The 14,531-nt window shown below is 31.8% G+C and overlaps 1 protein-coding gene across 2 annotated transcripts; it reads right to left on the bottom strand.

Moving 5' to 3' along the window:
- Nucleotides 1–2,727: 2,727 nt before the first annotated feature.
- Nucleotides 2,728–14,343, bottom strand: LOC143066593 (uncharacterized). 2 transcript variants are annotated; one of them, XM_076239466.1, is made up of 6 exons: nucleotides 14,219–14,343; nucleotides 10,852–11,537; nucleotides 9,503–9,618; nucleotides 5,225–5,364; nucleotides 4,302–4,339; nucleotides 2,728–3,139 (listed from the first exon to the last, which is right to left on the bottom strand). In XM_076239466.1, the coding sequence occupies exons 1-5, from the start codon at nucleotides 14,309–14,311 to the stop codon at nucleotides 4,334–4,336; spliced, it is 1,041 nt and encodes a 346-aa protein (XP_076095581.1). In that variant the 5' UTR covers nucleotides 14,312–14,343; the 3' UTR covers nucleotides 2,728–3,139; nucleotides 4,302–4,333. The 2 variants fall into 2 exon arrangements, with proteins under 2 accessions (XP_076095581.1, XP_076095580.1); XM_076239465.1 differs by lacking the exon at nucleotides 4,302–4,339 and adding an exon at nucleotides 4,104–4,265.
- Nucleotides 14,344–14,531: the final 188 nt, after the last annotated feature.

Below are 14,531 nucleotides of genomic sequence, written 5' to 3'. Positions count from 1 at the left end.
TAACATGTCAGACAGGCTTCACCTGATCTTGGTTCAGCAATTAATTTACTTGAAAGATACTACCAGTAGGTCAATTATATATATTGTGGAGAATGATTCAGAGTACATGTCAGTCCGGCAAGTGTCATCTGACCTTGACCTTGTTTTCAAGGTTCATTCCTCAATGTTAAGTTTTTATACGCCCGTCAAAATTTTGACGGGACGTATTATGGTATACAAATGTCCGGTGTCCGTCCGTCCGTCTGTCTGTCCGTCCGTCTGTCCGGTGTAAACATGTCGCACCGTAACTTGAGAACGAATTATCCAAATTTCATGAAACTTAATATTGTTGTTTGTTATGATAGTCAAATGATCTGTATACTTTTTGGTGAAAATAAGATTTAAACTTTTTGAGTTACGGCACTTTATAACTAAAACAGGGGTGTGTTTTTTTCACATGTCGCACTGTATCTCAAAAACGATTCTTGATTATGACTTAAAACTTTAAACACTTCTTAGTTATATTAATCTCAATATCTGTATACTTTTTGGTGATGATTCAAAATTTCATTTTTGAGTTATTGAGTATTTTGTAAAAAAGGGGGAGGGTTTTTTTACATGTCGCGCCATATCTCAAAAACTATTTATGATTATTGCTTAAAACTTTACACATGTCTTTGTTATATTAATCTCAATATCTGTATACTTTTTGGTGATGATTCAAAATTTCATTTTTGAGTTATTAGTATTTTGTAAAAAAGGGGGAGTTTTTTTTACATGTCGCGCCGTATCTCAAAAACGATTTATGATTATTGCTTAAAACTTTACACACTTCTTTGTTCTATTAATCTAAAGATCTGTATACTTTTTGGTGATTATTCAAAATTCTATTTTTGAGTTATTGAGTATTTTGTAAAACAGGGGAAGGTTTTTTACATGTTGCGCCGTATCTCAAAAATAAGTTATGATTATTGCTTAAAACTTTACACACTTCTTTGATATATTAATCTAAAGATCTGTATACTTTTTGGTTTTGATTCAAAATTTTCTTTGGTAACATTTAGTTTTTGTAAAAAAAAACAGGGTGGGGGGTTTCACATGTCCCGCCGTGTCTCTAAAACAATATATGGTTATTGCTTAAAACTTTGTCATAAACTATTTATGATTATTGCATAAGACTTCCACATAAGACGTCGGGCGTATCATGCGCTCATGGCGCAGCTGTTTATTGTGTTCTGGTCAGCTTTTTTGATACATGTACTCCGATAAATAAGTCAACTATATTTGGTGCATGGAATGATTTAAGGTGTACATGTCTGTTTGGCAGGGATCATCTGACTTGACCTCATTTTCATGGTTCAGACTTTCAACATAAAACCATTGGACAGTAAAGAAGGTGAGACATCATTTTATGCACTCTTGTTGTACATGTGAAAGACATTATTGTCATAAATTATCACAAGATAATTTCTAGGAAGAACTTGTACCAATTATTTGCTTGACATCTAGTCAAAAGAACATTTTTGCAGAATCGTTTTTTACAAAGCATTGAAAATGCTTGAAAATCATTTGAAATCCCTAGGAAAAATTAGACATCATCAATTATTCTACAAAAATGCTTCAATCACTTTCACTTGAAAAAAATGGTAGAACATGAATCAGGTGTGTAGCTCCCTATACGCTAACACGCAGTTGCATGCACATCGATTTGGCATGCAAAAAAAAAAAATGGCAAAATAAAAATTTATAAATTGAATGTTAAAGGAAACAACTATGTTGTCACTTTTTTAATTGATGAAATATCATTAAATAACGGCATTTGGCTTCAAAATAAAAGTTTTATTGGAGATTATGACAAAATCAGATACTCAGTAACTTGATTTGAATTTGTAATACTCAGGTCTAAGACATGTAGTTTTGGAGAACATTTTACAGTATGGTTCATCAGTTTGGAATGAGATGTACCAATCCACATTAGAATTATCAGAACCCTTTGATATCGTTGAAAATATGCCTAGGCGATGTGATCGACATGCAGACTACCGGAGCCAATCACCCTGCAAACATGCCAAAACAGTATTGGAAAGACTCATTATTTTTTTGTGTTCATAGACCATATGATAAGGGAACTTGAGAGTGGTGTCCCGTCTAGTATTATCAGAAAATTGCTTTTTTGCGCTGTATCTGCTTCATCTATTGTAGGAAATATCACAAACGAACAAATCTCAACATTGAGACATACGAAACTGACCTGGCATGTAATTTTGACGAATTCAATTGGGAGGTCACATGATGCCGAACACGTACACTGGTTTATAACATCTCGCTAGTGCGACCATGGAGATCTATCAGTGTACTACGTATGTTGAAAATAAATGTATAATCAACAATGAACAACGACAGTTACAAGCATTACTGCATATTCATCGGGATTTCAGTGTGAATATTGACAAAGTAATAGAGAAGTTTGTTTCTGCCTAGACCCAAAGAGCAGATTTTGGAAAATTTGGAGTAAATTCTGTATCACAAATATGTGTTGCTTATGTTTTACTCTATTCAGAAGATTTATTGATAGTTTTAGATTCATAAATTTGTTATAAGTCCTATCTACATATAGCTCCTCTTTTAACCGTCCTATGACCGAAAACCAAAAAAAAACCATTTTTCTGCATAAAAGGGTGCTTGCTTGCACATGTTTTCATTTTAGCTACGCCCCTGTGAATAATAATATTTTCCTCTGCAATAACATATTTGAAATATTTTTAATAGACATTTCTGAGATGCAAAATAATACAAAAATATATAAAAAAATATCAATCTCCTTCCAACTTAAACTTGTACAAGTAATCAATAAAAAAAAAATGTATTATTAATTGAAATGAAGCAATCATTTGAAGTCTGAAAAAAATATTATACAAGTTCCATCTTACAAATCTCTCTCTACATTATAAGTATTTCGATCACTTTTAGTTTAAAGTGTACTTGATTTCAGTCTCTTTGATACCAAAATAAATCAATATCGCTGTTCTTTAAACCATAGGAACAACAACACCTCTTGTAGTACTATCTCCTGATCTGATCTTCAGTCCTTTTATAAAGAATGACATATCCTTCTTGCAGCTACCTATACCCTTGGTGGAGGTCTCAGCTTCCGATTACTCTGTAAAAAGAATATTTTATAATGCATCATTTTTATATACTAAATTAAGCCACATAAAACCCCAACTTATAGATTTTTGCTCCTTCAAACAAATTTTGGAGAAAATATTTTCAAGATTTTAGCTTGCTTTAGATTCATCTATTTTTGTTAATACTAGTTTCTTGGGAATGAGGAAAATGTATTTTCCTGGTTATTTAATTTCTTTGTTTTGTCAAAGCCTATGGAAAATGTATGCTTAATTTAACATAAAAATCTTCAATGCAATTTTCAACAACAAATTCCCTAAAAATTGTTACCCCACAAATAATATTGAATCCTCTGTAATGTAAGCAAAGTTCTATTAATTCTACAAAATGAACATTTAAGCCTCACCAGATAAAAGTCCTTGATCTGTTGAGTAAGTCACTTACTTTCTGGAGAAAAATTCACATTATTGCTGAGTTCTTGAATTTTTACTATTTTTTTATATCAATTTTAACATTTAAAAACAAATGTACTGCGTTATTGTATCTTTTTAGCATAATTTGTAAATTAAGAAGTTCCTGATGATGTTAAATTTTTTTACCAAATTATTGTTGTGACAGCAGCTTGACTGCGATACATGGTAACATGCGAGCAATTTTTGGTCTGATGAAACATATCTCAGTGTTCTAATATAACAAGTTACAAGATGGGGTATATGCCTATCATGATATTACATTTAACTTCTGATTAAATAACTGCTTTGGTCTTCACAATCCATACAGATTGATAACATTTATTTGATGAATTAATAATATGATTTTAGGGGACATGGGTCCATATCAAAGAATTGAAATCAAGGCAGGCTGATGTATTAAATAATATCAGTAAATGTGTTTAGGGTGACCATAGTGGTGTGTTAACTAGGACAAGTTGTCTTGTTTTCCCCTTAAGATTACAGTTCTTCCTTATGTATGTCAGCAAACTGCTGTCAGATTTTTACCCGTCGAGTTCCAAGAGGTGACTTTCTTTCAAACATCTGCTTCTTTTTCTTCCTTCTTTCCCGGTCTCTTTCACGTTTTTTTTCTTTGAATGCCTCAGATTCCTCAAAAAAGATTGGTTTTGCTCTCTGGCATTTTCTTTTTTTGAACTCTACTTTGGGTACCTAGAAATTAGATTTCAGCATAAATGTATTACTTACCACAGAGTATGACTTTTGTAGACTTTGAGTCATCATTCCTTCAAAGAAGAAATACAGCATTATGAATTGAATAAACCTAGGTTAGTTAACGATTTCAACATTCTAAGAATTATAAATTCATTCTGTATGTGCCTGTCCCAAGTTGAGAGCTTGTTATTTAGTAGTTGTCAGTCGTTGCTGTGTTAGATATTTGTTTTTCATTCATTATTTTGTACATTAATTAGGCTGTCAGTTTTCTTGTTTGAATTATTTTACATAGTGTGTGCGTATATCTAATATCTTTGGTTAGCTTGTTTGCTAGCTGAACTGTGAAGTCATTATTAGGAAAGGTATACTACCCTCCTTTCGAAGTAGTCTAGTCCTATAGACAGATAGATTGGTCTGGCGGACTAGTCTACTCTTAAAGGAGGTTAGTTTACCTAATCTAATAATGACTACATAGTTCAGCTAGCAAGATAGCTAACCAAAGATATTACATTTAGGTGATAAAAATGTATTTTTCGATGATGGTGTTACATCTTTATAAATCATTTATTCATCAAAGTTTAAATCTGTTTTGAAAGTTTGTGGCTAAAAATATGTTACATATGTCCTATACAATCATATTCCAAGGGAGGTAACTATTCTGAAACTGTAGGTTCATTATTATTTGTTGGATTCCAATTTTTTTGTGGTTTTTGTGGTTGTCAGTGAGCTTCGAATTTCACTGTACAACAAATTGCAAATTTTCTATAAGAATGTATGCAGACTTCAGATAAACCACAAAATCAAATATCCAAGAAAATGCAATTTTACTCAATCCACGAAAATTAGTAGCCAAGAAAATAAATTTATTCATAGTATATATGTTTGTGAAAGTCTGAATTAAATCAAGATTTGATGAGAAAGACCTATTCATGTAACTTAGAGTAGCTCAACTTTACCTTTTGAAACATTTCTCTATATTCCTGGATGGGGTAGTCATTTACAATATTAAGTACATAATCAGCAACGTTGGCATCGTTGACTTCATTGTACATATCAATTTCTTTATCCACCATTTCAACTGGTTTAGTATCGTCATCTGCAATTAGTATTGGATAAATTTTTCAATTTTATGAAGTAATTTATAGTAATAGTATGCTTAAATGAAATGATTGCTGTAATCCTGTTTTAAAATCTATTTTCTGTTTAGAAATACAAAAAAAAATAAAAAAATATTGACATGAAAACTTTTTTGGTAAATCATAGTTGAACATTTTTTTTATGTAAATCGTAGTTTTAACATTTTTTTTTTTAATTTTTAAATGAGACACCAAAATAATAGGAGATACAAGGAAACAAAAACTAGAATAAATGCAAACAGATTGAAACAGTAATTCTGATTTTTTCCTTAGAAGTTCAAAGTTCAGAGATTTTATTTAATCAACTATACTGATTATTTCTCTTCCTTGTATTAAGGCTGGTTTTTTTTCTGTTAAGATGAGAATCTCTTATGTTTTATAAATTTGGCAGTTAATTGAGATGGTATATAACACTATAAGGAGATACAGGGATCTCCATGGCCTGTTTAACGATGGCGCCCCGCCATCGTTCAAATGTCATGCGCCATCGTCAAATGACTCGCGCCATCGTTAAATTGTCTTGCGCCATCGTTAAATGTCTTCCGCCATCGTTCAAAACTTCATCTTTTTTTGTAGCCCGACGCCATTTTTTTTTATCAAGTATAATCAAATGCATGTAATTGCATAACCCTTAGGCTTTTTATACGACCGCAAAATTTGAAAAATTTTTCGTCGTATATTGCTATCACGTTGGCGTCGGCGTCGTCGTCGTCGTCCGGCGTCCGAATACTTTTAGTTTTCGCACTCTAACTTTAGTAAAAGTGAATGGAAATCTATGAAATTTTAACACAAGGTTTATGACCACAAAAGGAAGGTTGGTATTGATTTTGGGAGTTTTGGTCCCAACATTTTAGGAATTAGGGGCCAAAAAGGGCCCAAATAAGCATTTTCTTGGTTTTCGCACTATAACTTAAGTTTAAGTGTATAGAAATCTATGAAATTTTGACACAAGGTTTATGACCACAAAAGAAAGGTTGGGATTGATTTTGGGAGTTTTGGTTCCAACAGTTTAGGAATAAAGGGCCAAAAAAGGGCCCAAATAAGCATTATTCTTGGTTTTCGCACAATAACTTTAGTACAAGTAAATAGAAATCAATGAAATTTTAACACAAGGTTTATGACCACAAAAGGAAGGTTGGGATTGATTTTTGGAGTTGAGGTCACAAAAGTTTATGAATTAGGGGCCAAAAAGTGGCCCAAATAAGCATTATTTTTGGTTTTCGCACAATAACTTTAGTATAAGTGAATAGAAATCAATGAAATTTTAACACAAGGTTTATGACCACAATAGCAAGGTTGGGTTTGATTTTGGGAGTTTTGGTCCTAACAGTTTAGGAATAAGGGGCCCAAAGGGTCCAAAATTGAACTTTGTGTGATTTCATCTAAAATTAAATAATTGGGGTTCTTTGATATGCCGAATCTAACTATGTATGTAGATTCTTAATTTTTGGTCCCGTTTTCAAATTGGTCTACATTAAGGTCCAAAGGGTCCAAAATTGAACTTAGTTTGATTTTAACAAAAATTGAATCCTTGGGGTTCTTTGATATGCTGAATTTAAAAATGTACTTAGATTTTTAATTATTGGCCTAGTTTTCAAGTTGGTCCAAATGGGGGTCCAAAATTAAACTTTGTTTGATTTCATCAAAAATTGAATAAATGGGTTCTTTGATATTCCAAATCTAACTGTGTATGTAGATTCTTAATTTTTGGTCCAGTTTTCAAATTGGTCTACATTAAGGTCCAAAGGGTCCAAAATTAAACTAAGTTTGATTTTAACAAAAATTAAATTCTTGGGCTTATTTGATATGCTTTATCTAAATATGTACTTTGATTTTTGATTATGGGCCCAGTTTTCAAGTTGATCCAAATCAGGATTCCATATCAAGTATTGTGCAATAGCAAGAAATTTTCAATTGCACAGTATTGCACAATAGCAAGAAATATCTAATTAATTTTCAATTGGAGTTATCTTTCTTTGTATAGAATAGTAGTTGATAATATATGTTGGAAATTTGCCAGACATGACTATGATGTCATTTTCTATTTTTATTTGCCAATAACTTTATGTAAATAACTTCATTGGAAATTTGCCAGTATAAAATGTTGCTGATGCTTTTTTTCCTTATCTTATCTAAAATGTTTTTAGATAATGTATGTTGGACATTTGCCAGACATGACTATGATGTCATTTTCTATTTTTATTTGCCAATAACTTTATGTAAATAACTTCATTGGAAATTTGCCAATAAAAAATGTTGCTGATGAAGTTTTTTTTTATTGTTTTATACAATAAACAATGTATATTCACTTTTACTACCAACTAATCTTTACCATTCAGTGATAACAAGCACTTTATTTTACATTTTAATATTTTATGATGTATTTAAAAGAGTAGTTATTTTTGCAAACTCCATTAGAAATTTGAATTGATATCAGTTTTGGAAAAAGGGAAACAGGGATGTGAAAAAAAGGGGGGGGGGGGTTTAAATTTTTCTCATTTCAGATTTCATAAATAAAAAGAAAATTTCTTCAAACATTTTTTTGAGAGGATTAATATTCAACAGCATAGTGAATTGCTCAAAGGCAAAAAAAACCTTTTAAGTTCATTAGACCACATTCATTCTGTGTCAGAAACCTATGCTGTGTCAACTATTTAATTTTAGATTTAAAAAGTTTGAAGAAGAAATCTTTAATTGATTTGTAAAATCTTGACATTTGTTTTGTGTAAAAAAAACCCATGTAATGTCAAAAATTTGATCACAATCCAAATTCAGAGCTGTATCACGCTTGAATGTTTTGTCCATACTTGCCCCAACTGTTCAGGGTTCGACCTCTGCGGTCGTATAAAGCTGCGCCCTGCGGAGCACCTGGTTATGTTATAATCCAATACAGTTCTAACGCCTGAGGAATATACGGATTAAGATCGCTAATCACTTGTACCTGAGCTTGTACAGGTAGATCAACAAACCAGACACGAGAATACTATCTGAGGATAAACGATTCATTTGTCGAAATAATCAACTAAGTTTTAGCAAATGATTATGATAATTTAGATTAAATAAATTAATTAATAATCCAGTTACAAAGAAAACAGTTTAACAAGTCGAACACGTGCTTTGTTTTGACTTACGCAATCAGCATCCCCCTTTTTAAAGAAGTACAAAATAAGACGCAAAACAGTAAATATTATTTCATCACAAATAACTCGAGTACTGCTGTAACGATAATTTAGAATTACTTTAAAAGTTTAAAAGTAAAAACTTTAAATATTTCCTGTAAAGAAATATCGTATCGTAATTCCGAATTCATTTCGTATATTACAATCAAATTGATACATCCGTGTTTCCGGTTTCTATTCAGACTCGAAAGATACATGTTGCACAGCATCAATTTGCCAGATAAAGTCATTAAAAACCTTTTCATTTGTCAACGTTTGCTTTACAAATCTCTTTTACCTTTTACATAACCCGTACGAATTGGTTTGTTGTTGCTGCAAATCAGCCATACCGGTAATGGGTTCTGAATTTGACAGTGTCCATGAAAAATTAGCTCCACATCATATGATTTTTAACCCCCATAACAATAACCAAATATACAAGAAATCTACATGGGGACCTTCATGACAGCTTTTGGTCATTTTCTACTAAGGGGGGACCATGAAGACTTGGCATTTGAATGGTTAAAAACGACAATAAATGAAAATATTGATACTTCTAATTCTATAATGAAAATTCAAATAAATATAATTTAAATAAGCAATGAATTAGCATGTACATCATTCCTTGTATGGTGTAATAAAATACTTCCAATCGCGCTACACGGTACAACGTAGACACGGTTTGTAATGGTGAAAGTTCCTCCATCGTTCAATTTTCATCCTTGGAGATCCCTGGAGATAACTAACTGCTATTTTTCCAACGAAAATTTTCCAATAAAGTGTGTTGTTCAAGTTTCTTGAAATTTTTACATTTTTGTCATATTGTCTAAAGTAAACATTTTGTCAAAATTTTATGAAAATTAAGAGTCAAATTGATTTTAGTGAAGGTGTTTGGTACTACCTTAATAAATGTTTTTATATGCATAGCTAAGCCCTATACCTATGATATTCAACAGGTCAACATTCTCCTCAAATCTTTCTGGAATGCTGTCTAGCAGCTTCACAGCTTCATGTAACATAGGAGTAAAGGGAATATACTGGCTCAATGATGGAGTGCTGAAAATAGAAATTAAATTTAGTGTTTGTGATATACATATATGTTTTTATTTACAAATTATGACTTGGATGGAGAGTTGTCTCAATGACATTGATACCAAATCTTCTTTCATCTATATATATAAGCAAGATAAAACTAGAGGCTCCTAGGAGCCTGTGTTGCTGTCCTTATTTTCATGTTTACAATTGATGCATTAAATAATTCAACCGTTATATTTTGCTTTAATTAGTATCAGAGATATATTAAGTCAAAAACTGCATTTTACCCCTATGATCTACTTTTAGCCATGATGGCCATGTTGGTTGACAAACAGGGTCATTTGACACTTTTTTGCTGTCTAAACTATTTTGTATAAGTCAGTCTGCACCAAAAACTTTTTCAACTCCTAGTCCGAAGACCAATATTCTGACATTTTTCTTATTAATCCAAACAAAGTTTTGCAAAAACTTACTAGTCCGAATGAAATTTTACTAGTCTGGGGCATCGGACTAGTGGCTAACCGTGCAGACTGTATAGGCTACATTTTTTATAGGGAAAAGGACCTGGATGCTAAATATCTGGTAAACAAAAGCCGTACGTTATGAAATTTTCATTTGTCATATTAACATTATCCTTGACCTCATTTTCATTCATGATTGTTCTGCAATTGATTAAAAACAAATATTAATATGTACTTTTCTTTGATTTCTCACTTAGTATGTGTATTATGATGACTATATTTGGTATATATATATACACAAGTTCCTTGCAAGGTCTACATGTCTGTATCATTCTCTTTTCCTCACACATAAATTAACAAGCAGGGCCCATGCTGACATGTCAGTTTTCTAGTTGCTTTGCAAGTTGGAGTTAATAAATTTAGTTTTGCTCAAGTTTTAAGTGCTTTTTTCTTCCATTTATTTCCAGAGGTGAAATTTGGGAAGGCCCAGGGTCCCTGCCCTTCCCCTCTCCCTCTTTGTGGGAAAAATTTTGTTGATTCTTTAGGGAGTCACCAAGACATGACTGGAGCAGGCCTCTATTAAGGAAGTCAGTGCCCCCTTCTCCCTATGAACATTTCTGGATTATAACATATCATTTCCTTTGCTATTCAAGATCACTATAATTAATCACTTTTATCAACAATACACCATTTTGCAGTGCCTTGCTCTTCATGGTATACATTATCACTAATAATTTCTGGTGTAAACATAAGAATTAATTATAGAATTCACATATTAAAACAATAAATATACCCAAAGTTTCTCCGTTTCTGCATTCTAGGTGTAGCACACAAAACTGATCTAAACATTGGTGTCTTTGGAGTTGATGGTTGGCTATAACTTAAACCTGTAAGTCTAGCAGAATTATAACATGGACTTTTCAAAAGAGAGTTCATAAGGTTCTTTTTCAGTTTTGCTTTGAAAGCTTTTGGCAAACGTGACTCATTTGCAGGATAACGTTCCTGGTAAATAATAGTTTGTGTACTGACTGATGCACATGGTGATTGTATTTTCGGAACTCTTGGACATTCTAAGGGCAAATCAAAAGAGGTAGTATTTCGTTGTGCAGGATCAAACATTCCAGATTTTGACACATTGTCATGAATACTGGGTTCTTTGTCCTGAAAACTGAATTCTTTGTCATGAAAATTGAAATCTTTGTCATGAAAACTGGGTTCTTGTCCAAAATTTGGTGAACTGCTTAATTCTGGAATACTATTTAATGTCTGTGTCAAGCTGAATTCTTCATTTTCTGTTGTTTCTGGAACACATTGTTCTTCATCAATTGCATTTCTAATGAACTCTTGGACTAGAGGTACTTCAATTGGTCTGACTTTTTTGTTTTCCAAATAGTTGACCATTCTATTTGACTTGCTCATTTCTTCAAAGGCTTTAAGATTTTTTCTCTTTCTTGTCTTTAGAACTTCATATTGATGAACCTGGAAAATTTTAACACATTATGTTTAAAGAGCTGCTAAAACATAATATTTTTTTTTAGTGGTGAACTTTGTGAGCAAAAATTAACAACAAATATAATTGTTTAACAAAATACAAGTTTTCCATAAGGTTTTGTATGCAGAATTCAATAGTGAAAACTAAGAAATGCAGTAGACATGATAATATATGAATTCATTGGTGCTCAATGCTTTTTGTCAAAATACTTTAGCTGTCCTTTTTACTTTTTTGATACAAGTCTTTTGAGACGAAATGTATACTGGCACTCAAAATCATAATCATGGTATCTTTGATGAGTATTTTCCCTCAACAATGTGCAAAACCAATATCTTAAAATAAGCTGTAAATGCAACAACAAAAAATGAAAGACTGAAAGTGTTTTCTATATATATACTAGAGGATGACTTTTTGTTGACTCCTCTATGAAAGACAACATCTTTTTTTTATTCTGTCAGCCTAAAGATATCTAATGTGAAAAGTAAAACCATGATTAGAATAATATTCTCAAATTTTAAAGTTTCTGAAATTTTGATAGCAATTATTTATTTTGGATTATAAAAAAATTCAAGTTGGATGTTAGTTTTTTTTAAATTCCAAATTAATTTATTTTCATAAGGGAAATAACTCTGGGTATTCTACAATTTTTTTTATAAAAACATTGTTATGCATTTACTTTTCTACATTGGTTAGAGGTATAGGGGGAGGGTTGAGATCTCACAAACATGTTTAACCCCGCCGCATTTTTGCGCCTGTCCCAAGTCAGGAGCCTCTGGCCTTTGTTAGTCTTGTATTATTTTTAATTTCAGTTTCTTGTGTACAATTTGGAAATTAGTATGGCATTCATTATCACTGGACTAGTATATATTTGTTTAGGGGCCAGCTGAAGGATGCCTCCAGGTGCGGGAATTTCTCGCTACATTGAAGACCTATTGGTGACCTTCTGCTGTTGTTTTTTATTTGGTCGGGTTGTTGTCTCTTTGACACATTCCCCATTTCCATTCTCAATTTTATATAGTGAAGATTTGTTTCAATGATGCAGCAAGGGCTTAAGGTGGCTCGGGACTATTCGACTGCGCATAATTTTTTGTCGTTAATTTGATATAATTTTTTTAAAAATTTGGATTGATTAGAAATGTTAAATCATTGTAGTTATGTGAATAATAGAATATTTTCGTTATAATTCGTATTTGTTAAAGGTTCAAAATGACATTTCACCCATTTCCCCCATTTTCCCGCCAAAATTTGGGTTTTAAGGCAAAATATATTTTTTTCCTTATCGGTGACCTATCTTTTTTATTTGCTCGTTCTTTGAAGCTATATTTTAGCTTTTTATATTACAGTTTTGGACCATGTGTCATAGAACGTTTTTTTAATAATCCGATAAAAATATGTCAACACCTCTATTTCCCCTATCATTTCATTGAAAAATGGTCCCTTTTACATACCTGTTTAAAAGTAAAATTTTGAGCTTAAATGGTCCGTGACCCCCTATTTTTTTTCTACCAATTTGATTCAATTTCTGTTAGGAATAAAATAACAAAAAATACGGCACTTCTGATAGAAACTTTTAATAGGCCCTGAGCCACCTTAAGAAAGAAATAATTGGTTTTCTTTTAGTAATTTGTACATAATGACTTTGAAAAATTAAAATTAAAATATAAATAGTATATATTTAAACACCATATTCTATAATACAAAACACAGTTGATTATATCATTAATATGTTAATTCCTTGGATTATTTTAAGTTATAACTGCTTTTAAATACATTGTTTCCAAAATATTCAATTATTGGCATATACACCAATTTTACTAAATTGGTTTCAGAACAAAATTTGAAACATTCTTTTAAGAGAGGGACTAAAAGGGAGTGGTATCTGCACAAAAGAACGTGACATAAAATTGCCATGTCAGTATGAACAAACAATTAAATATGTTTTGCACATGGATCTTTTAACCGATTTCACAAAACACGGTGAATAATGAACCTTTTTCACGGCTGCATGTAAAATAGAAATGGCAAAACACATTGTCATTGTATAAAAATAACCCATAACCACCCTCTTAAAATATTTTATGATTAAGGGCCTTCAGGAGGCAAAATAACATGGTTTATTACCAAACTCAATGCAGAGTTCAAGAAAAGTGTCAGTCCTCAGGATTTCACCACCAAAATTTTGCATAGGACTGACACAATTTGATTATTTTTTCAATAGATTAATAGTGAGGACCAGCAGATTTTCTTCAAGGACCACCAGGGGGAGAAAACTTTCGCTAACTCAGTCAATGGGATCAAGCAAATAAAAGTAGACAAGTGTTCATTTACTAAATCTAAAAGAATTAAAGTACAAAAAATGGTATAAAAAAATGGTGAAAAAACCCAGTAGATCTCAAATGCAACTGTCATACAAATGAGAGGTTTAGCTAGCTGTGAAACCAGGTTCAATTCAACATTTTCTACATAAGAAAATGCCTGTTCCGAGTCAGGAATGTGACAGTTGCTATTCATTTGTTTGATGTGTTTGAGCTTTTGATTTTGCTGTTTGATTAAGGACGTTCTGTTTTGAATTTTCCTCAGAGTTTCATTATTTTTGTGATGTTACTTTTTCCATATTCTGTTTCTGAATAATATGTTGCTATAGTCTATAGAATAGAGAGAAAAACACCTGGATAGTGGAACTGATTTCTTCAGCGTCAATTTCAACAAGAGGCCTATTCCTCAAACTACGAAGATAATATCCAGGCAGGTAATTTTTCATTTTTAACTGGACGTTTTTAAAGACTGCGTCGTCTGCTTTAAAAGAAATTGAGTGGAAAAGTCTCGAAAAGCTGCGAATGTAATTCCGGCTTTGTAAATGATTCAAAATTGATTTATTTGAATAAGAAAAACAAAAGAGTAACTTACATTCATATCAATAAAAGTAATTTATACATAAAAACTAACAGTGTGTTAATTTTGTTCAAGTTTTCAAATGAAAT

This window comes from Mytilus galloprovincialis, chromosome 3, assembly GCF_965363235.1.
Source record: "Mytilus galloprovincialis chromosome 3, xbMytGall1.hap1.1, whole genome shotgun sequence".
In the NCBI taxonomy this organism is placed as follows: Eukaryota; Metazoa; Mollusca; class Bivalvia; order Mytilida; family Mytilidae; genus Mytilus; species Mytilus galloprovincialis.
The sequence above is the reverse complement of the archived record's forward strand: the minus strand, read 5'-3'. Positions and strand labels throughout refer to the sequence as shown.

Coding starts and splice junctions, on each gene's coding strand:
- LOC143066593 (XM_076239465.1), bottom strand. CDS start 14,311: ATGAAAAATTACCTGCCTGGATATTATCTTCGTAGTTTGAGGAATAGG. Junction 11,538..14,218: donor AAATCAGTTCCACTATCCAG/GTGTTTTTCTCT, acceptor AAAATTTTCCAG/GTTCATCAATATGAAGTTCT. Junction 5,365..9,502: donor TGACCTGTTGAATATCATAG/GTATAGGGCTTA, acceptor TACTAATTGCAG/ATGACGATACTAAACCAGTT.